The following is a 25,035-nucleotide window of genomic DNA, read 5'->3' on the forward strand; positions in this document are numbered from 1 at the left end:
GTTGCCTTGATAGTCTGCCCTTGCCCTGCAGTGGTCCTGTGACCCCGGGCGCCCAGCAGTGCCCCTCCCCGTGCGCACGCTCACTCTGACAAAGGTAATGTGGACGTCAGTGTCCACCTGCTCCTGCGGCTTGGACACCAGCTCCAGGAGGGACAGCCCTATGTCCCTGGCCATGGCTGAGGAGGATGGTCACCACGTGGTCACTGGAGAATCGTGTGGTCAGGGATGATGGGAAACAGCCTCTCTCCCACTGGCCGAGAAGTGGTTTGGTGAAGGGGGTCCCCAACTCTGCCGGAGAAGCCCCAGCACTGTCCCCCAGCGTGGACAGGGTGCTCTTACAGGTGGGGATTTAGCCCGGGGGTGCTCCTCTCCCAGGCCTGTCCCTCTGTGTGCCCCGTGCTCTGGCCTCGTGTGCTATGGGGCGCACTCCTGCATGTCCTGCAGGGGTCCCAGAGCCCAGGCCTCATGCTCCTCGGAAATAGAGGGAACAGGGGTAAGAGCAGGCCAGGGACCAGGGACTGGGGTTTGTGCTGAGTCATACCAGTACAACAGAGGGCCTGGCTGGAGTGGGGTTCACCAAGGGAGGTGCATGGGGGTACGCAGCTCATTCTGTGTCTCCTGCTGGAGGCCTGGCTTGCGCCCTCACCCAGAAAGGCAGCTGCCCAGAGGCCACAGGTCCCACTCTGTAAGCAGCTCTGCTGCACCTCCTAAGTACAGCCCTTGAGGCCAGGACGCTGGTCTGTGCCCGACCCGCCTCCAGCCTCACCTCTACCCGTAGCTGCCTCGCCCCGCCCCCACCCCCCACCCCCGGCCCCCTGATTCCTACAGCACACTTGGGGTTTCAATGCCTCTTCCTCTGGGAAGCCCTCCCTGACTCCAGGTTGGTGAGGTCTTAACTCCCTGCCTCAGACACCTGTTCATCTCTCCTTAAGCGTTTTTCACAAGACACGGTCAAGTTTCTCAGTGCTTGGAGGAGGCTGCCATGGAGAGGCCTCTTCCAGGCAGGGCCCATCGACTCACTTTGGGCCTCACAGTGGACACATGGTACACAAAGCCTGCCACGCCTGTCTCTCTGTGACCTCCCGACCCATCCACTGCCAGGGCCCCGGCCACACCTTCCTTTTCCCACAGCTGCTCTACGGGGTGGGGGTGGGAGGCCTGGGGGCTCAGCCACACAAGGGGAATGAGGAGCCCAGGTCAATCCCCAGGGGCCATGCAGTGCCCAAGGTCCTGGGTGGCACCGGGCCCGCTGGCAGCCTTGGGGACTTTGGACCTAGACTGTGGGCCTAAGATCAGCGTTCAGAGGCTGGGCACACCTGCAACACCTGAACACAGCTCCCGGCGTGGCTCACCCTCCCATTCCAGCTTCCTCGGTGCTGGCAGAGGACCCTCAGCCGGCGGTGTCCTCAGTGCTCCCCGTGCTCCCCACCCAGCACCTGCCACAATGGCTTGACAGCCTCACAGCCCCTTTGCAACCTAAGTAAGAGGAAGGGCTACCCTCTGTGCCCCCAGACAGGCCTCAAAACACTCAGGGGTGACAAAGCAGAGTGGCCTTTATAACAAAGTTAATGTTCAATCATATAATAGTCCAAGAAAAGATACAAAATCGGAATGTAGAGATTTGATTTGTAGAAAACTTGAGGAAACAGACCCATCCCATGGTCCCGCAGCAAGGCCACGGGGGCTGCCCTCCTCGGACACACAACACTTTGCAGCCCCAGCCCGTGGGGAACATCACCCCGAGACCCAGGTCAGAGCTGCCTCAGGGCGGACTCGGCGGGGGGTCGGAGGCTTCCAGAGAAGGCAGAACACAATGCCTCCTGACACACCAGGTGGGCAGGCTGTCCGGACCTGGCCCACCCGCGGAGTGGGGGCGGAAGCATGGGGGGGGGATGATGGCAGCCCTGCCCACAGCCCTTGGGAGCGCTGCTGTGGAGGGGGGGTCAAGGTGAGGTGGCCTCAGGGGGGGCTGTGGGTGCAGAGAAAGGCCCTGGCTTCCAGGGAAGCTCCTCTGCCCTGAGTTTGGGTTGATTTAAAAATAGAAAATAAAGCTGAGCTCCATGGCTGGCACCAGTGTGGCTGAGATGGCATCCAAAGACCAAGAAGCTGGGATTTCCTTCCAGACCCCAAACCTTCCCCGTGGCCCCACCCGAGATGCTCCGGTCACCACGGCGGCAGTAAAAGGCCAACCGGGAGGATGAGTACCGACCTCCTCTTTCTTCTCAAGTCCGTGCTGCCCCGGGACAAAGCCAGGCTCCAGAGACGGCTAATGTGCACACCGGCGGGCCTCCGAAACCCGCCCAGCCGGGGGCAGGGTGCCAGGCCGAGCCGGCGACGACTGCTGACGAAGGCACGTGGGATCCGGAGGAGCGGGGCCAAGGCAGCCTGCAGGGGGGCTTGGCCTTGTCCTGGCCGTCCTGGCAGCTTGAGGGCAGTGGATGGCTGAGGCGGGCCCTTCAGACCGGCACGGCTGGCCTCCTCCGGACCCGCACCTGGCCAGCGGGCACCAGGCTCCGCTGGGCCTCACAGAAGTCCAGGAGTCTGCGCCACAGAGGGCAGCATCGAAGCAGGAGGTGGTCTCCTGCAAGACGGAGGAGTCAGTGCTGGCCCCACCCCCACAGCAGCCATGCCCAGCCACACCCAGGCCTGCCCCAGCAGCTCTCACCAACGAGGCAGAGCCCCTCCTGGGCCCGGGTGATGGCCACATTCACTTGGTTGGGGTCTACAACGAAGCCCAGGAACCTCTTCAGCCAGCTCTTCGTTGGCCGTTGGTCCAGGTCGCTCTCCGGGCAGGAACGGACGGTGCTCACCAGCACATAGCGCCACTCACTCCCTGGGGACCAGGGCCACAGTGAGGCCCACCTTCCTGACCCGAAGGCTCAGGAGCCCTACCCAGGACCGGCCTCCAGCCTCACCCTGGCTCTTGGTGATGGAGCACACTGCCACTCCGGTGACACCCTGACGCACGAGGCCCTTGCTGATCTCTGCGGCCTGCGCATTGTAGGGCGTGAGGATGGCAATGTCCTTGGGGTCCACTGTCCTGTCCAGGGTCAGCTGTTTGGCGATGCGAACCTGAAGGACCGAGGGGGTGCTAGTGGAACAGGCCTTGGTGCCTCCCGCCCTGGCACCCGGGCCTCGCCTATTTCCTCAGCTCCTCTGCCTCCTCCTCCAGGAAGCCCTCCTGGCCAAGGGGCACCACCTGACACTCACCACTTCCGCCACCTCCTCCAGGTTGGCCTTGGAGTTCTCGTTCCCTTCATCTGTGGACACCAGCAGGCTCTGCTCGTGGCCCTGCACGTGGCCAAAGATGACAGGGCAGCTCTCCTTGTCAGCATGGCCCAGGACGCTGGGCGGCCGCCGCAGGCCCGGCCAGGTCTTCAGCTTCTTCTGGTAGAACTCCATGGAAGGGAAGCTGCAGATGCCCTCGTGCTGCCGGAAGAACATGAGCCAGGGACAGGCTGCCATCCGCCCTCCCTGGGTCCCAGGGGAAGGCCAGGGTGCATGCAGGAGGTGGGAGTGGTCGGAGGCACAGGCGTGGGGTGGCTCACCATGCGGTACTGCGTGTCCAGCATGTGGGCATCCCTGTAGTACCTCTCGAAGAGAGACCGGTCCAGCCCCAGGCTTTGCAGCTGCTCATTCTTGACCACAGGCCGCAGCTGCTTGTGGTCCCCAAGAAGAACCACCTGGAGGGCAGGTGTGGATCTGACCCCCAGACCCAGAGGCACCCAGCACGTCCGCTGCTACCCCACCTCAACCTGCCCTCCATGCGCTCCCTGCATCCAGGTGTGAGGCCCCCCGGACGATGCCTGTCTGGCATCAGCACCTGCCTCACCTTCTCAGTGTGGGAGAAGTTCACCAGGGGGATGAGGGTCTCGGGCTCCGTGGCCATGCCCGCCTCATCGACCAAGATCTGCCGGACGTTCAGGTTCTTGAGGCTGGGCGAGGCTGCACACGAGCACGTGCAGAGGATGACGCTGTGGCGGTCCAGCTCGAACTTCCTCGCCCTCCCCAGGATCTTCTTATACCTGCGGAGCGACGCCGTCGGGTCACCCAGGGTCCCCCACACCAGGAGGCCACGCCACGGCTCCGCCGCTTACCTGGCGAGGTCCTCCTCGGGGAACACTTCCCCTCTCTGCAGCCGGGTGTCAAAATCCTTGATGGAGGGCGCGTAGGGGTTGGAGGACTGCCGGATCCGGTGGTGCAGCGTGATGGCCCTGGCGGGGGGACCCCATGAAGCCCGTGTTGCCCACAGCCCAAGGCAGGACCCTCAGACAGCTTGGGCCTCTCCCCTCCACCCAGAGACAGACAGACAGACAGACAGCTAGACAGACACTGAGAGGCGGCACCTGAGGCTCTGATTGGGCCTCCCCTCCCGAGGGGTCTTCCTGGGCGGGCCCCGGCTGCTCACGCCCGGCACTGGGAACTCGGTGGCCTCCGCCTGCTCGCTGTACACACGGAGGGGCCTCAGCTCTGCCCTTCTGCTCAGGAGCATTCCTGGGGGCCGTCTGGGCGTGAGCAGCTGTCCCCTGGGCCCGCCGTCCCCAGCACAACCCCCATGGCTGACCCAGTGCACCTGCCACGACGTCCACCGACTTGTTGGAGGGGCCACAGTACAAGATGCAGGGGGGCCCCAGCTGCTTCTCCCGGCAGGGAGTGCCACAGGCCAGCACTGGCTCCTCATTTAACTTGTAAAACCAGAACACGATGTGGAAGCCCACCACCGTCTTCCCTGTGCCTGTGGGCAGAGAGCAGGTGAGCCACGCCGCCACCGGCTTGCCCAGGCACCTTGGCCCCAGTGCAGGTCCCACCTGGTGGGCCCTGAATGACGGTGAATTGCTTCTTCAGGGCCTCTCTGATGGCCTTGTTCTGGCTGGGGTTCAGCTTGTGGCGGCCTCCAGGGATGTCAAAGGTCTGTCGCTCCAAAAACCTGCTGGGGATTCCTGAGGAAGGAGCCAGGTTCACTGAGCTCTGGTGCAGGGCAGGCCGGGGCAGGAAGAAGGGGCAGGAAAGCTGGAGGTTCCCCACCTACCTCTACGAAGGGGCTGCTGGCCAGGAAGGTGTCCAGGAAGGTGTCGGGGAGAGTGCCGGGGAAGGTGGCGGGGCAGGGGGATGGGGTGGCCCAGGGCGATGTTGATGACCAGCTGGGACGCACCCTTCAGCCCACGCACGGCTTCTTCCTTGCGGCTGGGGCATGTGGGGGGGGAGACCGACACTGGAACTTCAACTGGACTCTCCCAGGGAGGGAGCACTGCCCCACAGGCCGCCCCGCCCAGAAGAGGGAGTCCAAGGAGGCTTCACCCCCCAACCCACCGGCCTCTTCCTGGCCTCTGGCCCTGGGGAAGCCACTCACAGGTCAGGTAGCTGCTTTGGTAGCACCTCAATGGTGAATGGGGCGCCGGGCCGCAGCACCTCTTCTGGAACCTTCTCCATGGCCATGTGGTGGATGAAGAAGTGCACCTGCTTGTCAGCCTCTTGCCGGTCGGCACGGCCCTCTGGATTTGGGTCCCAGTCCTCCGTCAGCCCGTGGGCCACCCAGGTGTAGGTGTCCGGGTCGATGCTCAGGGTGGGGCCCAGGCTGCTGGGCCCAGGGGGCGGCTGGCCAGGGCTGGCTTCAGGGTCCGGCATCCTGGCATCGGGCACAGCCCGAAGCCCCTCAAGCCGGATGCAGAGGTAGCAGTGGCCAAAACTGACGTCGATGCTGTGCTCCCGGAGGAAGGCGGCCTCCAGGCGGAAGCTGCCCTGGAGCTGCCCCTGCTCCGTCCGCTCCGCGTCCCAGGTGATGCGCACTTGCTGCAGCGTGATGGTGTCGCTCTCGGCCACGGCGCTGGTGGCCGACTCCAGGGAGCAAAACGGCTCCCACATGAGGCAGTAGTCCTCCACGCTGCGGCAGCGGTCCCGCCCGGCCTGCGGCACACGGCCCGAGAAGCAGTCACCGGCCCGCTCCACGTGCTCCAGGCACAGGCTGAGGCCCGGGGCCACGAGCCACAGCTGCAGGGCTGGCACCAGAATTCCCCGATGCAGCGTGGCGCTGAGCTGCACCTTCAGCGTGTCCCCACTAACCAGCTCCCGGGCCACCTCCACAAAGTGGCCACAGCGGCTGCGTGACACCTGCCCCAGCTCCCGCTGCGGCGGCTTGGCACTGCCCTGCTCCTGCACACGGGCAGCCACCTCCGGCCACCGCTGCTCCTCCACCAGCTCCAGCAACTGCTGCCACAGGGCAGTGTCCACGGGCCAGGTGTGCAGGTCCAGCAGGGCGCCGGGCAGTGGGGGACATGGCCCATTCGGCATCACCGAGTAGACACGGCGTCGCCATTCAAGCCGCAGGCCCAGCTGGCTCACCAGGTGGTGCGGGTGCTTAGCCAGCTGTAGGGAGCGGTAGTAAATAGGGCAGGGGTCAGGCAGGGTCTCCCGGTTGACCGGGAAGAGCAGCTTAAAGCAGCGAGCACCCAATTCCACATCCACCACAAAGCCCAGCTTCTGGCGCGGCTGGGCCTTGAGCCGCGTGGCCAGGTGCAGGCTGCAGGCCCGACGCTGGTAGCTCTGGGCACGTGCGTGCTGGCGGCTGAAGTCTTGGCAGAGCCCGTTGATGTCTCTGGCAGAGTAGGCAGAGCCCCCCTGGCCCAGTGCCAGCAGAATCTGCCGCTGCAGCACCACGTCCAGGTACCTGCGGATGGGCGAGGTGGCCCAGGTGTACCAGTCCACCTGCAGCGAGTAGTGACTGGCCGGTTGCCGCTCACCCTGGCTGGAGCGGCCGAAGACAGAGCGGCCCAGGGCCTTGCGGAAGTCCAGACCCGCGGCAGCCAGCGAGGGGTGCATGTCATCCGTGGTGATGAGGTCGGCCAGCAGGCCGAAGTCCTGGGCGTGGGCAGCAAGCTGGATGTGCCTCCAGAGGGAAGCCAGCAGGTGGAGCTGCTTAAGGGGGGTGCCGCGCCCCCGAAGGTGGTGTCTCAGGTGAAGCGATAAAGGCACCAGCTCTCCGTACTTCTCGCTCACGGCTTCAAGCTGGTGGCCGCTGGGCGTGGGCTGCCATCGCAATGGTGTGGCCGTCCGGGTGCGCTCACTGCCCACCAGGAACTCGGCCACCAGGCTGTTGAACTGGATCATGTACTCTTTGACCATGGCGTGGGCCGCACGGAAGCCCAGCGCGCTGTCCTCATCAGGCTGCTCGTAGTGCCAGGCCGCCTGCAAACGGCGTCGGCGCAGCACCCGGGCGAAGTGGCACGCAGCCAGAATGCAGGCGTCCACGGAGTCCAGGCGGGCGGGCAGCTCCAGGGCGGCCCCCAGCTGCCCCCTGATCACCTGCTCAGCTTCCTCGTAGGATAGCTGGCGATCGGAGCGGATCACAGAGGGTGCGAAGCGCAGGCTCTTGAGCTGGTCACTGCCCTTCTCGAAGGTGAGGAAAAGAGAGATGGCGAAGCGGTCCTTGCCTGGGAGGAGGCTGAGCACGTCCTGGCAGAGGCCAGCAGGCAGCATGGGCGTCGGCTCCCGGTTGGGGGCATAGAATGCAGTGCCCCGTCTTCGGGCCTCCACGTCCAGCGCCCCATCCCTGGGCATGAAGCTGGCCACGTCGGCAATGTGCACAGCCACTTCGTACCTGGAGCCCAAGTCCCGCACACTGAGGGCGTCGTCCAGGCTGCGGGCACCCTGGGGGTCCACGGTGAAGGTCAGGAAGCTGCGGCAGTCGTCCCGGCAACCTGGCGCCCGGCCGAGCTCTGCGCAGTATTTCTGCAGCACCTTGGAGACCACAGCCGGGTCTGGCGAGGGCTCCCTGAGGCCGTACTCCAGGTCCAGAATTCGGAGGCCCTGCTCCCAGGTGGTAACCTCGGGCAGCACCTCCAGCACTATGCCCAGCGGGTAGTAGAAGCGCTCCCGCCAGACCACAATGCGCACCCAGAAGAGCCGGTGGCGCCTGGCCTGGGCCGTGAGCCGTTCGTACCCCACCCTCTGCACGCGGCCCTGCAGGAAGCGGTGGATGGGCACCTGCAGCGGGTCCTTCAGGTCGGCCACAAAGATCTTGGTCACAGAGCCGTCGATGGGGGTCATGATGCGTGAGTCCCACTCATCCATGCGGCACACAAACACCAGATCGCTGCGCCGCCTCTTCAGCACGCCCAGCACGCGGCCCTGCGGCCGCCCCGACAGGCCCCTTTCGCCGCCGAGGACCTTGACCAGCACCTCGTCCCCGCTGAAGGCCATCCCGCAGTGCAAGCGGCCCCGGAGCTGGATGGGGCCGGGCCCCGTGTCGTCCAGCGGCACGGCCGTTGCCCGCTCGAAGGTCTCCTGCACGAAGGCACATCTGTGGTGCAGCTGGGGCTCCGAGCGCAGCAGCTTCCGCAGTGCGTCGGGCGGCAGGTTCACATACTGCCGGGACTGCTGTGGGGACGCAGGCCTGGCCACGGTGTCCAGCAGCCCGTCCTCCCGCACGGTCACCGTCACGTTCCGGCTCTCGTCCAGCAGCTCCTGCAGGATGGAGTCGTCGGCGCCAAGCTCCCCGTCGGAGGGCCAAAAGTCAGACTCGGGGTCCTCGGGGTCCTCGCTCTCTGTGGCCGCCGGCCCTGCCACCACGTCGGCCGGGTTCCCTGGTGGCACTCCATCCGCACCTGCTGGGCACCCCCTGGACGCAGACCCTGAAGCTATGTCCCCAGCCTCTGCGTTCTTTGCGGCCACGTCCCCAACCACTGAGGTGCTGGCCAGGGATCCACCCTCTTTGGCCTCGGCCATAGCCGCGTGCTCTGTGGCTGGGGCCCCTGCTGCCCCCTCCACTGGGACCGTGTCCTCAGCCACCACTGCCACAGGCTCCTCCGCCGGCGGGGCTGCGGGCTGCAGGCAGTGGGCCCAGCGCTGCCTCTGGACAACGGCCTGCTCAATGTGCTCCAGCGATAAGCCCTCGGGGTGGACGCTGCGATGCTCCACACACTCGCGGATGAAGCTCTTCCAGAGCTTGCTGCAGGCCCCGAAGGAGCAGAGGGCCACGGCATCCCCCACCGCCACCACCTGGGACTGGGCGCGGGTCATGATGGTGTTGAGCACGCGGGCGTCCGTGAAGAACTCCAGGGCCGGCGCGCCCGGGCTCTGCAGGCTCTGGCGGCTGTGGACTGTGCTCAGCACCACCACCCGGAACTCCCGGCCTGTGGGCGGGGCACGGTCAGGCCAGGCTGGGGGAGCAGCCCCGCCTCAACCCACCTCACCCTTACCCTGACCACCCACCTGGCAGGATCTCAAAGCTGCCCACAGACACCTGGCCCAGGTCCCTCCGCCTCAGCTCCTGCCTCAGCACACTCACCTGGAGACACACGACCACATCAGCAGACCCAGAGGAGCACAAGGAGGGCCCCCAACGACCACGCCCAGCACCTGGTGCCAAGCACGGGGAGATGATTCCTCAGCCCCTCTACAGAAGGGGAAACTGAGGCTGTGAAGACCACAATGAGAGGCCACGTCATGTGGGCAGTGGGTGGAGCTGCCCCACGACTGGGCTTACCTGGGCGCCGTGGGACACTACACAGATGTGCCTCTGCTCGCGGCTGCCCCAGCAGTGGGGCCAGGCGCTGTAGAACTCCTGCACCTGCTCAGCAACCTGGAGGACCTCGGCGGTGTTGAGCCAGGATGTCAGGGACAGGTCACGCTCGGGGTTGCCCGCCACGTGGCAGAACATGAGCGGGTAGTGCCGGGGGTGGCGCGGGACCTTGCCGCGGGCGTGGATGGGCGTGCCCTTGGCCAGGTAGAAGTGTCGCGAGACGAAGGTGATGATGGCCTCCGTGGAACGATAGTTCTCATGGAAGATGATGCGGCTGCGCTGGGCAACCTCGTGTGTCTGCTGCTGGTAGAGCTGAAACAGACGGTACAGCAGCGTGTGGCCGGCCGCCTGTGCCCTGGCCACACTGAAGAGCCGGGGTGTGACTTGCATGTGGTCCCCGGCCAGCACCACGCGGGTGCCTGGCAGGGCGTAGCGCAGTGGGGTGAGCGCCTCGCACTCCAGCATCTGGGCGGCCTCGTCAATGAGGATGTGCGAGAAGAAGCCAGCAGGCACTCTGAGCTCGCGGGCCTGCGAGGTGGTGGCCACCACAATGCGGTGCTGCTCCAGCTCAGCGCGTGTGGGCGGGCGGAAGGCCCGGCGGTCCTCCGTCAGGCAGCAGTACTGTAACGTGGCTGCGTCCGTCTGGCTCGGCGGGCGGTCCGTATACATCACCCGCAGTGGTGTGGCCTCGGGGTGGCCGCTGCTCACATAGCTGTGGAAATGCTCCTGGATGTAGATGTCGGCCGCGCTGAGGGGGAGAAGGGCACAAGGGGCCTCAACAGCTGTCTGCTAAAGTGCCTACCGTGCGCCTGGCCCTGCAGGATGCCAGGGGCTCACATGAGGCAGACTGACCTGTGGCCTGCCCGACGGAGCTTACATCTGCATGTCCCTTAAAAGTGACAGTGGAACCTTGCCCCAGAAAGTGCTGGTGGGCCCTGCCTCGTCCTACCCACACCCCCGCCCACCCTTACCCCCCTCCACCGCATCTAGAGCCTCTGCAGAGGCACCCACAGCCCTACACCCCGACAGCAGACCCCAACCCCAGGACACTGGGACTGTGCCTGAAGCATAGACGTCCCCTGTCCCTTTCAGCCCAGGACTGACCGTTTACCAGGGAGAATCCCAAAGATGGAAGCGACTGGGACTCACTCCATGGATGCACTGGGCAGCCCCGCCCAGGCTCCACTCCACCAGTGCCCAGACAGCCTGGGCACATCCGATCTAGCCTCTCAGGCCTCCAATGAACCTGGGAACCAGCCAGAGCCCTAGGCCTGGGGTCCTCCTTTTCTCTTGGGGTCACACCACCTCAGCAGTACTCACCCAGCCCAGACAGCAGCAGCTCTGGGCTCACCTGTTGGTGTGTGTGCAGATGAGCACCTTGGTGTGGGGCTGTCGGATGACCTCCAGGGAGGCCATGGCCAGTGTGTAGGTCTTGCCTGTGCCAAAAGGGCCATAGATAAGCAGCGGGGCCACGGGCCGCGTGCCCTCAGGGCTGCTGCTTGCGATAAACTCCACCGCCAACTTCTGTTTGTGGTTGCCATGCAACGCAGGCGGACTGGGACGCAGGCGGGGCAGGGCGCAGGCTGGCAGGTAGGGTACCACCAGGCGCTCCTCGGGCAGTGCGTCCACTGCCTCATGCCAGAGGCGGAAGGTCAGCAGGTCAACCTGGAACTGCACCTCCAGCAGGGGGCTGGCCTCAGGCTGCAAGCCCAGGGCCACACAGCAGTGGGCGGGGAGCAGCAGCCACCGCGCCTGCTCCAAGCTGGCCCGGGTCTCCAGCCGAACCTCGAACACCGTGTGGCCAGGTGAGGACACAGGGGCCACGAGCGCCGTGCTGACCGCCCGGCCCAGCAGAAAGCCCTGGTCTGTGTCTGGTGTCAGGGAGGCGGGGATGGGGACCTCGGCGTAGAGAGCTCCCGGTGGCGGGAAGAGCATGCCCAGGGCTGGCGTCTGCAGTGAGGTTTTCAGGGACACACGGCCCCGGAGGTTCAGCCTAGTGGGGAGGATGTGGGTCAGCTGACCAAGGCCACCTCTTTGCAGCCAGCATCCCAGCACCGCCCACACACGCTGCCCCACGTACTTGGCCACCAGCTGCTGCTGCGTAGCCTCCTCCTCATAGAGGAACTGGTGCATCCTCTGCCGGTAGTTGGCACAGGACAGGGGGCCTGGGGCCGGGCCGCCGCGGCGGAACTCCAGGGCCAGCGCCGGCACCTTGTACTTGGCTATCAGGGCTGCCTGCTCTGCTGTGCGCTCCACACCAGGGACCACGTGGCGGTTGCCAGTGTGCCAGCGCTCCAGCTCCTCATGGTGGCCAGGGGCTAGTGTCCCCCCTGGGTGGTGCTCCTGACCCAGCTGCAACTCCAGCTTCTGCAGCAGGGCTGGCCTGCGGCCAAAGTCGAAGACCACCCACTGCTCGAAGGTGCCAAAGGAGGTGCTCTGCACACGCACGGCCACCCGGAACTCGGTTGGGCAGCCAGACACCCGGAAGCGCTCCCCCTGTGCATACACCCGGCCCGGCGGGAGGCAGGGGGCCTCCAGCGAGAAGTCTGCTCCCGGCTCCTGCTTGAGCAGGGCCACATGTTGCAAGGGCTCCTGGGAGAAAATGGATGGTGAGGTGGCGCGAGAGGCCCTCTCACCCACTAAGGTCCAGGCTGACACAGGCCCCTCTCAGCGCTGCGCTTCCTGCTGTGATCCCAGCAGGATCAGCCTCTCTGAACCGCAGTGTCCCCCGCATGGGGGGTCACAGAACCTGCCCAGGAGGGCCCCATGCATGCAGAGCAAGGGAAGGCAGCATGGGATGCGCAGAGTCATGGTGGTAACCGGCCCAGACCCTTGCTCTCTGCCAGACACTCGACAAAATAACCCCACGACCCCGGGCACAGAGACTCCTCACACACACACACATGGGGGACACGGTGCAGGGCAGTGGCTCCAGACCCCAGCCAACTCAGGGCTATGCGGACCCCTCACCTCGGAGTGGATCACGAACGTCCAGCTGTGCTGAATTTTCCTCTCCTGGGCCTGATGCACCAGGGGCTGGTGGCAGGTGACGGACACACCATCAACAGTCTCAGCCAACTGCACAGGGAAGCCAGGCCATCAGCAGGGTGGCCCTGGCCATGCCCACCCTGGCCCACTCGCGAGGCCCCACTCACCACCAGGACCTCCCTGCTGCTGCGCTGGTACTCGGCCAGCAGCCGCTCTCGGTAGGACACCAGCCCCTCCTGCCAGGCCGCCTGCTCCCGCAGCTCTGCCGTCTGCACCCGCCGCTCCCACTCTTGCAGCTCCTGCTCCGAATGTGCCTTGGTGCAGATGTCCCCATACTCACAGAGGTCGGGCCTGAGGGAGGTCAGCAGGCCCCCGGGGTGAGACCCCTCAGCCTAAAAGAGGCCTGTGTCGGGGAGCAGGAGTAGATTCCAGGCGGGGGTGGGGCGGGGGCGGGACCTCCTCCAACCTGTCCACTACTGTGCCCACAGGCCAAGGCCAGCAGAAGCCACCTCCACAGACCTCCCTTGCCCACCTGAGGTGGACGAAGTGCCAGCCAGTCACACCGAGGGCACAAGGAGCTCCTGGTTCTGGCTGAAGGTGGGTCATCCCCCTCCCCAAGCCCCGAACACAGGCCTTACCTGGGGCAGAGCTCAAAGGTGGAGAGCCCGGTGGGCGGGCTCCGGTACTCCCAGGCCATGGCCTGGCCCTGGGCCACCATCTGAGCATGCTCCTGGGATGAGCAGTGGTTCTCGAAGGCCTCCTGGGAGCGGCAGGTGACCAGGCAGGCATGGCAGTACAGCTGGAGTGCAGGAGGCTGGTAGGGGGGGGCTCTGTGCCCACCCCCCCTGGGGGCAGGGAGTGTGAGCAGGTCCATCCGCTGGAGCCCACCCAGCTGCTCAGCCTCCCACACGGCCATCTCCACAGCGCTGTGGGCGTACTGGCAGCGGGACGCCCCGTGGCGGCATGGCCGCCCGCGCCCCACATACATGCAATAGGCCAGCGGCTGGCGGTACTGGGGCTGTGGCCGCACTTCCACCACCTGCTGCTTGCGGCCCTCAGAGCTCATGTGGGTCAGGAGTGAGGGGCAGGTTCCATGTCTGGGGCAGCGCCCCTGGGCGTCCACGGGGCTGATGTGTGGCGGGCAGTGCCGGAAGCAGTGGCAGCAGAGCAGCTGGAAGTGGCCGCCAAACTCCTCTCGGATGGTGTCAGCGGGGCTGCGCAGCTCGCCCTGGGCCCCGCCACCCTTCACCGCTGCCTTCAACCATAGGCGGTGGACATTGTGCTCGCGCTCAAAGGTCCAGACCAGCGCCTCCTCGGGGCTTCGGGCAAAGGTGCACTGGTTTCGGTGCCGCCGGCAGCCCAGCCCAGGGCTGTAGTAGCGGCAGACCTCATACCGTGCCGGCCGCGGGAAGCTGGGCCGGCGGTCCACCTTGCGCCAGACCCTGCTCTTGGCAGCTCGCTTGGAGCGGGCCAGCAGGATCTCACGGGGGCAGCTGTGCTCCACCCGGCGCAGGAGGTAGGTGCTCTCATTGAGGCGCTGAGTGCAGCGGGAGCAGCCCAGGCACAGGTCCACCTGGCTGTACAGCCTGGCCAGGGACGGCTCCTTGGTGGCAGTGGGGCCGGTGCGCCATGGGCCAGACCCCGGGGACACCATCTCTAAAGCTGGCCTGGCCCTGCGGGGTGGCGTCCGAGGCTCAGGGCTCCGCTGGTCCTCGGGGGCTATCCGCTCTCGAGGAGATGTGTGGGACAGGAGAAGCCAAGAGCCAGGTCGGGCTGAGGTCAGGGCTCGGACACACCGCCCCCCCAAGGTGCCGAGGAGGCGGAGCCGGAGAGTTCTGGACAGGACAGGAGCAGAGGGTGGTTAGGGCCAAGGTGGCTGGGCCCACTGGCCTGGACCCAGCCCAGACCCACCCTCTCTGAAGGGTCTCTCGGCCCCGCTCAGGAGCCAGCCGGCTGCGTCTGGGGACGGTGCCCCCCACAGGGCCTCTGAGCCCCCCACCCCCACCCTCCTGGCCCTATAGGTCCCGTCTCCTGCCTGGTCTGAGGCCCACCACCCCTGTTCTGTGAAGGGACAGTTGGCTCCTGGGGACGGTGCCCCCCACATGTGTCTGGAGGGGACTGGCTTCCTCCCCTTGGGGCAGAGCCTTGTGGGCGGGGCAAGGGGCTGCCCAGGCAGCACGGTCGGCATCAGCTCCAGAAGGACAAGGGGTTCCCCGGGTTCCCTGGGGCTCCCGGGGGAGCCTAAATCAGAAAGGGGAACTGGCTTCCACCAGGCTGCTGGCTTCCCCTAGAGAGCACTTTCCAGGGCACCCGGGGTGACCGAGACCTCCAGGAGGAAGTGGGCGGAGGGCAGCGGGGGTCAGAGCCGGCCTGGCTCCAGTGGAAACTTAGTCCCGCAGCAGCGGCTGGTGGAGACCCCAAGCCGGATGGATGTTCAGAAGCCGGGACAGCGGGCGCGGTGAGCACAAGACCGAAGGGGGGGAACTTGGGGTCCAGAGATTCCCCCCCCCCCCAGGCGCAGGGCGAGGAGGCTGCGCTGTTGTGGGCAGGGGTCGCGGCTGAGTCCCCATCTCCAGGCTGCCTCGGGGTCCCCGGCACCGGCCCCCCGCCCGCTAGCACCTCCTCCCCCGATCCCGGGAGCCCCCATCCCAGGCACCCCCACGCGCGCTCAGGGAGCTGCCCCCACAGCTCAGACCCGCATCCCCGCACTCACCACCCATTCGGCCGCGCCCGCCGCGGGATCACTTTCGATTCTGCCCCCGGGGTGACTCAAACCTCTGACGCCCGAGCGCGGAAATTACCTCACTGCCCCCGCCCCGCCCCCACCCCGCCCCCCTCGCGGCGCCGCCCCGAGCCGTGGCGCCCCGCCCGCCCGCCAGCGCCCAGGATTCGAACCCTGGTCCGGAGGCTGCAGCGCCCCGCCCCGAGTCCAGCGCCAGGCGGGAGGGGGCGCCCAGGGGGCGTCTGGGCTGGCGGGGATCCCCGCGGGAGGGGCACGATGGGGCCGGGTGCGGCCCCCACCTCTTTGAAAGGCACCAGTCAGTCTGGATCAAGGGGGCCCTTCCCTCCTGCCTGGGGCGGGGCCTCCGTGGGGAGGCTCTTCTTACCTGGGGAGGCTCTGATGTATCCAAGCCTTAAAATGCACCAAGGATGTTTGGACCGAGGCAGGGCCTGGAAATGGAGAGCCCCCCAGTCTACACAGCAGGAAGGGGAGCTAATTGCATTGGACTCCCCTCAACTCTCTGTGCAAGGTCCACCCTCACCCCACTTGAGAAAACGGAGGAGACCTGCAGCTCGAAGCCCGGACCTCCCCGAGGATGAGCCCCCTGAGAGTCGCACCCTTGCACAGCGCCCTGGCCCGGGAAAGGCCGCCTGGGGACCGCTGCTGGCTCCAGCAGCACCAGGAGGAGGCTGTCGCCTGCGAGAGCTGTGCTAGCGACCCCCCTTCAGGCAGCTCCACCCCAGCCCCGCTTGACTGCAACCTCATGAGACCCCACGCCTGAGCCACCAGCCAAGCCACTCCCAACTGTGAGATAATAAATGTTTATTATTGTTTTAAGCCACCAAGTTTTGAGGCGATTTCTCACACAGCAATAGATCTTGCAACAAGACTGTCCCTCAGACAATGAAATGCCTCTGTGCTGACCCAAGGTCGGCATCCTCTCGGGAAGGACAGAATGCAAGCTTCCAGTAAAGTCAGGAGCTGCGCTGGGCACGCCACTCACAATCATGCCAGTGGCCTCTAGCCACAGCGTTTCAGAACAAAATAGAGGAAAACACTCTGTAAATACCAGCAGCAACAAAAGACCCAGGAATAAGCTCAACAAGAAATACGCAAGGAAGCAGAAATGTCCCGAGAGGCACAATGGATACTCGGAAGAGTGGAGCGAAAGGCTAGTTCTTGGACAAGGAGACCTAATGTCACACAAAGATGGTGATTCTTCCTAAATAGAAATAGAAACAAAGATCCTAAAAATGATTTTGACCACAGAAGACCCCAATAGCCAAAGCAATCATGAGAAAGAACAAAGCTGGAGGCACCACACTGCCCGATTTCAAGCAGTAATACAAAGTTATAGTGATCAAAACTACACTGACATAGAAACAGGCACACAGGTCAGCGGGGCAGAAATGAGAGCCCAGAAATGAACTCATGCATATAGGGTCAACTAATTTTTGTTGGTGGTGTTAATCCTCACCTAAGGATATTTTTCCATTGATATTTAGAGAGAGTGGAAGGGAGAGAGAGAGAGAGAGAGAGAGAGAGAGAGAGAGAGAGAGAGAGAGAAACATCAATGTGAGAGAGACACATCAGTTGGTTGCCTCCCCCACACCCGGGGCCAGGGATCGAATCTACAACCCAGGTATGTGCCCTTGATCTGGAATTGAACCCGAGATCTTTCAGTGCAACCACTGAGCAACACTGGCCAGGGCTTGTCAACTAATTTTTGACAAGGGTGCCGAGAACAGATGATGGGAAAAGGACAGTGTCTTCAATAAATTGTGGTGGGGAAACTGGATTCTACAGCGAAAGACTGAAATGGGACCCTGTCTAACACCCTCACAAAAACCTCCTCAAAATGGATCAAAGACGGGCTGTAAGACCCCAAACCGGAAGACTCCTAGAAGAAAGCAGGTGAAAGAGCCTTCATGTGATCTTGGCCATGAGTCCTTGGCTAGGACACCAAAGCACAGGCAATGCAAACAAAAATAAACAGTGAGACCACATTAGACCAAAGAGCTTCTGCACAGCCACAGAACCATCAGTAAATTGAAAGGGCACCTACAGAATGAGAAAAATCACAAACCATGTATCCCATAAGCAGTTAACATCCAAAATGTGTAAAGAACTCATACCACTCAATAATAAAAACAAATAATCCAATTTTAACTGGCAAAAATCTGAAGACATTTTCCCAAAGAGGACATGCAGATGGCCAACAGGTGCATGAAAAGATGCTCAACATCACTAATCATCAGGAGAAAAGCAAATCAAAGCCACAGTGAGAGGTCACCTCACACCTGCTGAAGGGCTGTCATCAAAAAGACAAGCCCTGGCCATTGTGGCTCCGTTGATTGGAGCATCGTCCCATTCGCTTCAAGGTGGCGGGTTCGATTCCCAGCCAGGACATCTACCCAGGTATGGGTTTGACTCCCCGTCAGGGTGCATACAGGAGGCAACCTATAATGTTTCTCTCTCTTCCTTCTTCTCTCTAAAATCAATTTTTAAAAATTCTTAAAATGAAAAGACAAAAATAACAAGTGCTGGTGAGGATGTGGAGCAAAGGGCACCCTGTGCACTGTTGGGGGGCATGCAGATCGGAGCAGCCACTGTAGAAAGCTGTAGGGAGGTTCCTAAAAAAATTAAAAATAAACCTACCTTAGGACCCAGCAGTGCCATTCTGAGTATGTATCTGAATGAAATTAAACCAGGCTCTCTGAGCTACCTGCACCTCCACATTCACAGCAGCATTATTCACAGTCGCCAACGTATAGAAGCAGCCAGTGTCAACAGCTGAATGAATAAAAAGATGCTAATGCCCTTGGCCAGTGTTGCTAAGTGGTTAGAATGTTGGCCTGTTGACCGAAGGGTCTTGGGTTCAATTCCTAGTCAAGGGCACATACCTGGGCTGCAGGTTCAATCTCCGGCTAAGGTCAGGGCAGGTGTGGGAGGCAACCAATCGATGCACCTCTTTCACATTGGTGTTTCTCTCTTTCTCTCCCTCCTTCCCTTTCACACTCTCTAAAAATCAATGGGGCCGGCCATGTAGCTCAGTGGTTGAGCATCGACCTATGAAATAGGTGGTCACAATTTGATCCTGGTCAGGGCATCTGCCACGGTTGCGGGCTCAATCCCCAAATAGCGGGTGTACAGGAGGCAGCTGGTCAATGATTCTCTCTCATCGTTGATGTTTCTCTCTCCCTCTCCCTCTCTGAAATCAATAAAAATATATTTAAAAAAATAAAAATCAATGGAAAAAAATATATATTCTCAGGTGAGGATTAACAAAAAAAGATGTTACACACACACACACACACACACACGCTCACACTGGACTATTTCTCAGCCATGAGGAAGCAGGAAATCCTGCCATTTGCAACAACATAAGTGGACTGTGATCTGCTCAGTAAGATATACTGGACATAAAAAACAAATGCTTCGTGATATTGCTTACATGTGGAATCAAAAAAAAAAAAAAAAGCCAAGCTGTTAAAAACAGAGTAAATGTACGCAGGGGTTGGGGGAACTGGGATGTCATTTAAGGGTATAAACTTGAAACAGTACCTAATGCCCAGCATAGCGACTGCAGTCCACAGTCCTGTGTTATAACTCAGACTTGCTAAGAGACTATTCACCTGTGAGTGGCAGAGGTGCTAGCCAACCTACTGCAATGTCGCTGCTCCAAATCAACACATTGTGCACCTTGGTCTTTTTGTTTGTTTGGTTTGTGTTTTTGTAGGGGTTTTTTGTGGTTGTTAATCCTTACTCGAGGATATTTTTTCACTGATTTTTTGAGAGAGTGGGGGGGGGGGGGAGAGAGAGAGAGAGAGACATTGATGTGAGAGAGACACATTGATTGGTTGCCTACCACACACACCAACTGGGGCTAGAGATAGAACCTATAACCCAGGGACGTGCCCTTGGCCAGGAATTGAACCCACGACCCTTTGGTGGGAAGTCCAGCACGCTAACCACTGAGCCAATGTCACATGCCAGTCACATCTTATTCAGTAAGTTAAAAAAGAGTCCAGGTGGCGTGGCTCCGTGGCTGAGCGTCAACCTATGAGCCGGAGGCCACGGTTCGATTCCGGCCAGGGCACGGCCTGGGCTGCGGGCTCCGTCCCCAGCGGGGCGTGCAGGAGGCAGCTGATCGATGACTCTCTCTCACCACTGATGTTTCTCTCTCTCCCTCTCCCTTCCTCTCCGAAATCAATAAAAATATATATTTTTTAAAAAGAGTTAACAGGACACTAGTCTTACCAACTATGAAAACACATCGTGAAGTGACTAAGAGTGTGGTTCTGGAGCAGGATAAGGTGTGGCGAGGAGAGTGCACAAATAGGCTGAAAGGCACACAGCAATTCATGCATGGTGACCGATGGCACTTCAGGTTACTGGGAAAGATGGTTCATTCCACAAATTCTGTTAAAACTGCTTCATTCTAACAATTCTGTTACAACTGGCTAGCATCTTGAACCAAAAAGGGGGCGGGGGACTCTCCACCCATCACTTGACACCCCGTGGAACAGAAGGCAGATCAAAGATTCAAACAGAAACAAAACCAGTCACAGAGGAGCTGGAGACCGTGCCCGAGTGCAGTTGGTGGTGTCTTGGCTGAAGGCCTGGCTAAGGGGCCCGCCCTCCTGCTGGGGGCTCCTCGCTCATCCCCTGCTCAGGGCAGGCTCCAGGTTGGTAGTTTGAAATCTGTCACGATGGACAGAGTGACACCACAGAAAGGACCACGCTGTGCCTGGCTGCGCTTCCCCTTCAGAGAGCGCACGGCTGAGCCCCTAGCACAGAGACACTGATGCAGGATGATGTGCGGAGGAGACAATAGGTCAGCAGCCAGACACACCGCACCCTGCTCCCCGCACAGCGAGCGGCGAAGGGACCAAGGCTGTGCTCTCAGGGTGCAGGCAGAGCCACAGAGTCTCTTCACCCCCCGCCCCCACCATAAGGCCGGAGTCAGACATGGGGGGGGGGGGCGGGAAGAGCACCAGCAGTGCCAGGAATGCGGAAGCATCTCTAATGTCCCTCAGTGAGTTGTTTTCCAATCCTCTATTAAAGAAGAGAACCCAGGCACACAATGACGCACCTGGAGTTAAAAAATAAAAAAGACAGAATTTAAAAATAAATAATTTACAAAACTCAGATACAGAACCAGCGGGAAATGAGCTGGGACAGGAGGAAACCCTTCCCTCGCCCAGCCTGCACATATGAGGTTTGTTTGTTTGCTAACCTCACCCGCAAATATTCTTTCTATTGGTCGTTTTTAGGGAGACTGGAAGGTGGGAGGGAGAAAGAGAAGGGAGACATCAATGTGAGAGAGACACACGGACTGGTTGCCTCCCACACGCACCCCAACCAGGGTGGGGATTATCCCGAACCCAAGTACGTGCCTTGACCAGGAATCATGCCCTCAACTCTTTGATGCTGTGCCAGCGCTCTACCCAGTGAGCACACTGGCCAGGGCTTGCATGTCTGATCTTGTGCGTGTGTATTCCTTACTCAAATCAACAGGACAAGTGTCAAAGGCACCATGTCAAGTACAGACCGCGGAGCATTTGCACAGTAGCCCATGCTCAGGCCCCTGGCCACTCATGTCGGAGGGATCATCCCTTCACCTCTGGCCCCAAAGATCATACAGATGCTGATGCACCAATTTCACCACCACCAGCAGGGCTGCCCCCAAACTGCAGACACACGGTCCTCAGCAGTTTCCTGGATGCCAGCCAGGCATCTCAGAGTGCGGGCTCCAACCCGCTCCTCCCGCTGCTCCGACAGCCTCCCGTTTCCGTTAAATGACACCCCATCCTCCCCTGGGCCCCTTCTCTCACCCTACAGCCAACATCTGCAAATGCCGTCAGCTCGAAATCCAAGCCACTGCAGAATCCAGGTGCCTGTGCCTGGCAAGGCCGAGACCCCTGCAGCGGCCTCCCCTGGGGCCTGTGTCCATGCCCCTGGGGCACAGGGGTCCTTTCAAAATGACCCGGCAATATGAGTTAATGCAGAGCTGTAGTGTCTGCCACCGAATGGAATAGTCACATAGTCGCAAAGCATCTCCCTGGACGCCTACTAGTTACGACGCAAGGCAGACTAGCTTGGCAGCAGAGAAACCAGTGTCAGGGCTCAGGTCCCCCGAGCAGGACAGCAGGGAGGCTGAGCCCAGGTGCACCGAGGGCACAGCCACCTCCTGTGGTTCCAGCCCCAAATGCAGAACCTCCTCCCAATCTCCAGGAGCCCTCAGTGGCCGGTCCGCCCCTCCAAATGTCCCAGCCATGAGGAGTCCCCAGGCTGGAGAAGACAGAGGGCCTCCGCTGCACTGTGGTTACCAAAAAACAGATAAAATAGAAAGGAGATTCGTCACAGTTAAAATCCAGTTGTGAGCTCAATGACACTACTGGTTAATGCTGAATTTCCTGCTGCAATAACAACCACGTCCCTGCTCTTAGAAACGTCACCGTCACCTGGGTGTCGGGTGAAGAGATCCGACTCCCAGATGGTCCAGGAGTCACATGACTGATAACCCAGCTGGGGCGAATGTCAGCGGTCAGCGAGTCAAGCAAGACACAGGGGGGCCCGGCCGAGGCGCGGGGGCTGAGCGCCAACCTGTGCACTGGGAGGTCACGGTTCGATTCCCATCAGGGCACAGGCCAGGTTTGCAGGCTCGATCCCCAGTGTGGGGCCTGCAGAAGCAGCCGATCAATGATCCTCTCTCATCATTGATGTTTCTATCTCTCTCTCCCTCTCCCTTCCTCTCTGAAATCAATAAATATATTTTAAGAAAATACCTACAGAAGTCTTTGCACTATTTTTGCAACGTTTGTATGTTGTTTGAAATTATATCAAATTAAAAAGTGCCGAAACCGGTTTGGCTCAGTGGATAGAGCGTCGGCCTGCGGACTGAAGGGTCCCAGGTTCGATTCCGGTCAAGGGCATGTACCTGGGTTGCGGCATATCCCCAGTAGGGGATGTGCAGGAGGCAGCTGATCGATGTTTCTCTCTCATCGATGTTTCTAACTATCTCTCTCCCTTCCTCGCTGTAAAAAATCAATAAAATATATTAAAAAAAAAAAAAAAAGTAAATAAAGCATCCAGCCGTCACGCCCCCAAAATTGGGCCTTCCTCACCCAGCACATGCCCCCGCGGATGGAGCTTGGCCGCATGGCCTCTGTGTGCCCTCCACCATCACCCCGAACAGCTGGAAAGGTAGGAAGGTCTCGAGCCTGGGGGCCAGGCCCAGTTTACCTGTGACGTGGGCCAGGTCCTGCCAGCTGGCCCTAGCGGCCTCTGGTTATCACCCACCTAAACAGGACTATTTTTTTAAATATATTTTTATTGATTTCAGAGAGGAAGGAAGAGGGAGAGAGAGAGAGAAACATCAATGATGAGAGAGAATCATGGATCAGCTGCCTCCTGCACGCCCCCACCCCGCTGGGGATCGAGCCTGCAACTCAGGCATGTGCCCTGACTGGAATCAAACCTGAGACCCTTCAGTCCACAGGCTGGCGCTCTAGCCACTGAGCCAAACCAGCCAGGACTAAACAGAACTTTAATACCAGGCCCTGGCCCCCAAGGACCCTAACGGTGGCCCATTCGTGGGCCTGCCCACCCAGCCATCAGGTCACACCCTGGCCAGGAGCAAGGAGGTGCCTGAGTCTATGGGTGGGAGCACTCCAGCTTCACCTGGGGGAAGTGCAGCCACAAGGGCCTCTTAAACTGGTCCTTTCTTGTGGGGCCATGGGGAGAAGGTCATGGGAGCCAGGAAGGGGCATCTGACCTCGAGGTCTCGATGCAAGGAGGTCCACACCAGGGGCGCTGCTAGCTGCTGTCTCTGTCCCGACCCCACAGCATCTCTGCACCTGTGGGTGCCACCCCACACTCTGACCCACCTGGAGCTGAGGTGAGCAAGGTGAAGATTCAGGATAGTCCCCAAGCCGCTGGGGGAGGAGCCCCCTCCCCCATCCCTCCCAGGGCTCTTTCTGAGTCTGGCAGCTCCTCGAAGGACCTCTCCTGGCCAAAGGCACCTCTTCAGATTGACCCGTGGGAGGACCACACTCAGGATGGAGGAAGGGGGTGTGGCCTTCCTGTTACTAGACAGGAAGCGGGCCAGGCGGCTGCCTCAGGTCTGCCTTGGGCTGCTGGGAGTGTGTGGGTTCTTGACTTTGAGCAGGGAAGATTTAACAAGATGAGTCCAGATGGCCTTGGCCAGTTTGGCTCAGTGGACAGAGCATCGGCCTGCGGACTGAAGGGTCCCGGGTTCGATTCCGGTCAAGGGCATATGCCTGGGTTGCAGACTCAGTCTCCAGTGGGGAGCGTGCAGGAGGCAGCCGATCAATGATTCTATCTCATCACTGATGTTTCTCTCTCTCTCCCTCTCCCTTCCTCTCTGAAATAAAAAAAAGACATATGTTTTAAAAAACAAATGAGGCCAGGTGATTTTGAGAGGACATTTATTAAAGCTGGGGACGGAAACAAGGAAGGGCTTAGGGTAGAAAGCAACAGGAGAGCCTCGGCTGGGTGGCTTTGGCCCCTAGACACGTGTGGGAAAGCCGTGGCCATGAGGGCTGCTGTGAGCTCACTGGGAGTCAGAGAAAAGGGGGGCGTTAGAGACATGTTCAGGGGGTGAGCCTGGGACCAGCTGCCGCTGTCCATTGTTGCCCTGGTGGCAAGTCTAGTGGGGCCACCACTAGAGTTTGGGAGAGAAAAGTGAAGGCGCACCGAGAGGGAGGAGGCGTGGGCATGCGCAGGAGCTCCTGGGCCGGGCCTGGTCTTGTCTCGAGGGCTCTAATATGCTTTCTAAAGGCAAGGATTTTAGGGGCGGTCCTAGGGGAGGGCCTCACAGAATATTCATCAGCTTTATGATGATTTAAAACGAGATGCAGTCCTAAACGGTCTGGCTCAGTGGATAGAGCGTGGCCTGCGGACTGAAGGGTCCCAGATTCGATTCCGGTCAAGGGCATGTGCCTTGGCTGTGGGCACGTCCCCACTGGGGGGGGTGTAAGAGGCAGCTGATGGATGTTTCTCTCTCATCGATGTTTCTAACTATTCCCTCTCCCTTATTCTCTGTAAAAAATCAATAAAAATATTAAAACAAACAAACAAAAAAAATGAGATGCACTCCCCTGACCTCACCCTTCCTTGGTGTGGCTGGCACAAATGGCACTACTTGGGTTTCTGGTATGAGAAGTGTAAAACATTTACTCTTAGCGGACTTGGTTAGGAAAGATGGGATTTGCAGTTGACTGGATGGCTGTAAATCGCTTGGCCATTTAAACTATTTGTCTCAGCTTTGGCAGGTTTACCCAGTGGGTAGAGCATCGGCCTGCAGACCGAGGGATCTCGGGTTCCACCTGGTCACAGGCACCTACCTCGCTTGCAGGCTTGCTCTCAGCCCCCAGTAGGATTGTGGACAGGAGTCAACCAGTCGATGTTTCTTTCTCACATCAATGTTTCTCTCTCCTCCCCCCCTCCTTCTCCCTCCCTTTCACTCTCTCTGGAAATCAATGGAAAAAATATCCTCGGGTGAGGATTAAAACACACACACACAACACAAACTCTCTGTCCAAATTTCCCTATTTCACTTGTCCTGGTTCACTAACCCGTCTCATTCCCACGTGAGGAGGATGCAATCGCACCCTCCTGCTTGGGGCTAGGTCTGGAGAGGCAGCAGACCTGGCTCCGCCCCACCCTCCTCCCAGCACCTGACCTCTGTGCACCCAGCCCTGCAGACTCGGCCTTGACCTCTGCCCACTCTGGCACTCTGTCCCCCGCCCGCCCGCAGGATGCAAGGCTGGGCCTCTGTGCC

General features: G+C 60.8%; 1 protein-coding gene across 2 annotated transcripts; it reads right to left on the bottom strand.

The window, feature by feature from the left end:
* Nucleotides 1–1,535: 1,535 nt before the first annotated feature.
* Nucleotides 1,536–15,287, bottom strand: HELZ2 (helicase with zinc finger 2). 2 transcript variants are annotated; one of them, XM_036321861.1, is made up of 20 exons: nt 15,219–15,287; nt 13,144–14,340; nt 12,673–12,856; nt 12,488–12,595; nt 11,598–12,109; nt 10,869–11,510; nt 9,482–10,265; nt 9,208–9,283; nt 5,351–9,128; nt 5,030–5,184; nt 4,809–4,940; nt 4,574–4,735; nt 4,347–4,494; nt 4,098–4,214; nt 3,833–4,025; nt 3,549–3,683; nt 3,211–3,429; nt 2,916–3,072; nt 2,666–2,833; nt 1,536–2,581 (listed from the first exon to the last, which is right to left on the bottom strand). In XM_036321861.1, the coding sequence occupies exons 2-20, from the start codon at nt 14,157–14,159 to the stop codon at nt 2,457–2,459; spliced, it is 8,811 nt and encodes a 2,936-aa protein (XP_036177754.1). In that variant the 5' UTR covers nt 14,160–14,340; nt 15,219–15,287; the 3' UTR covers nt 1,536–2,456. The 2 variants fall into 2 exon arrangements, with proteins under 2 accessions (XP_036177754.1, XP_036177755.1); XM_036321862.1 differs by lacking the exon at nt 4,098–4,214.
* Between the last annotated feature and the right edge of the window lie 9,748 nt (nt 15,288–25,035).

The sequence above is a fragment of the Myotis myotis genome, unplaced genomic scaffold (genome assembly GCF_014108235.1).
Source record: "Myotis myotis isolate mMyoMyo1 unplaced genomic scaffold, mMyoMyo1.p scaffold_m19_p_9, whole genome shotgun sequence".
In the NCBI taxonomy this organism is placed as follows: domain Eukaryota; kingdom Metazoa; phylum Chordata; class Mammalia; order Chiroptera; family Vespertilionidae; genus Myotis; species Myotis myotis.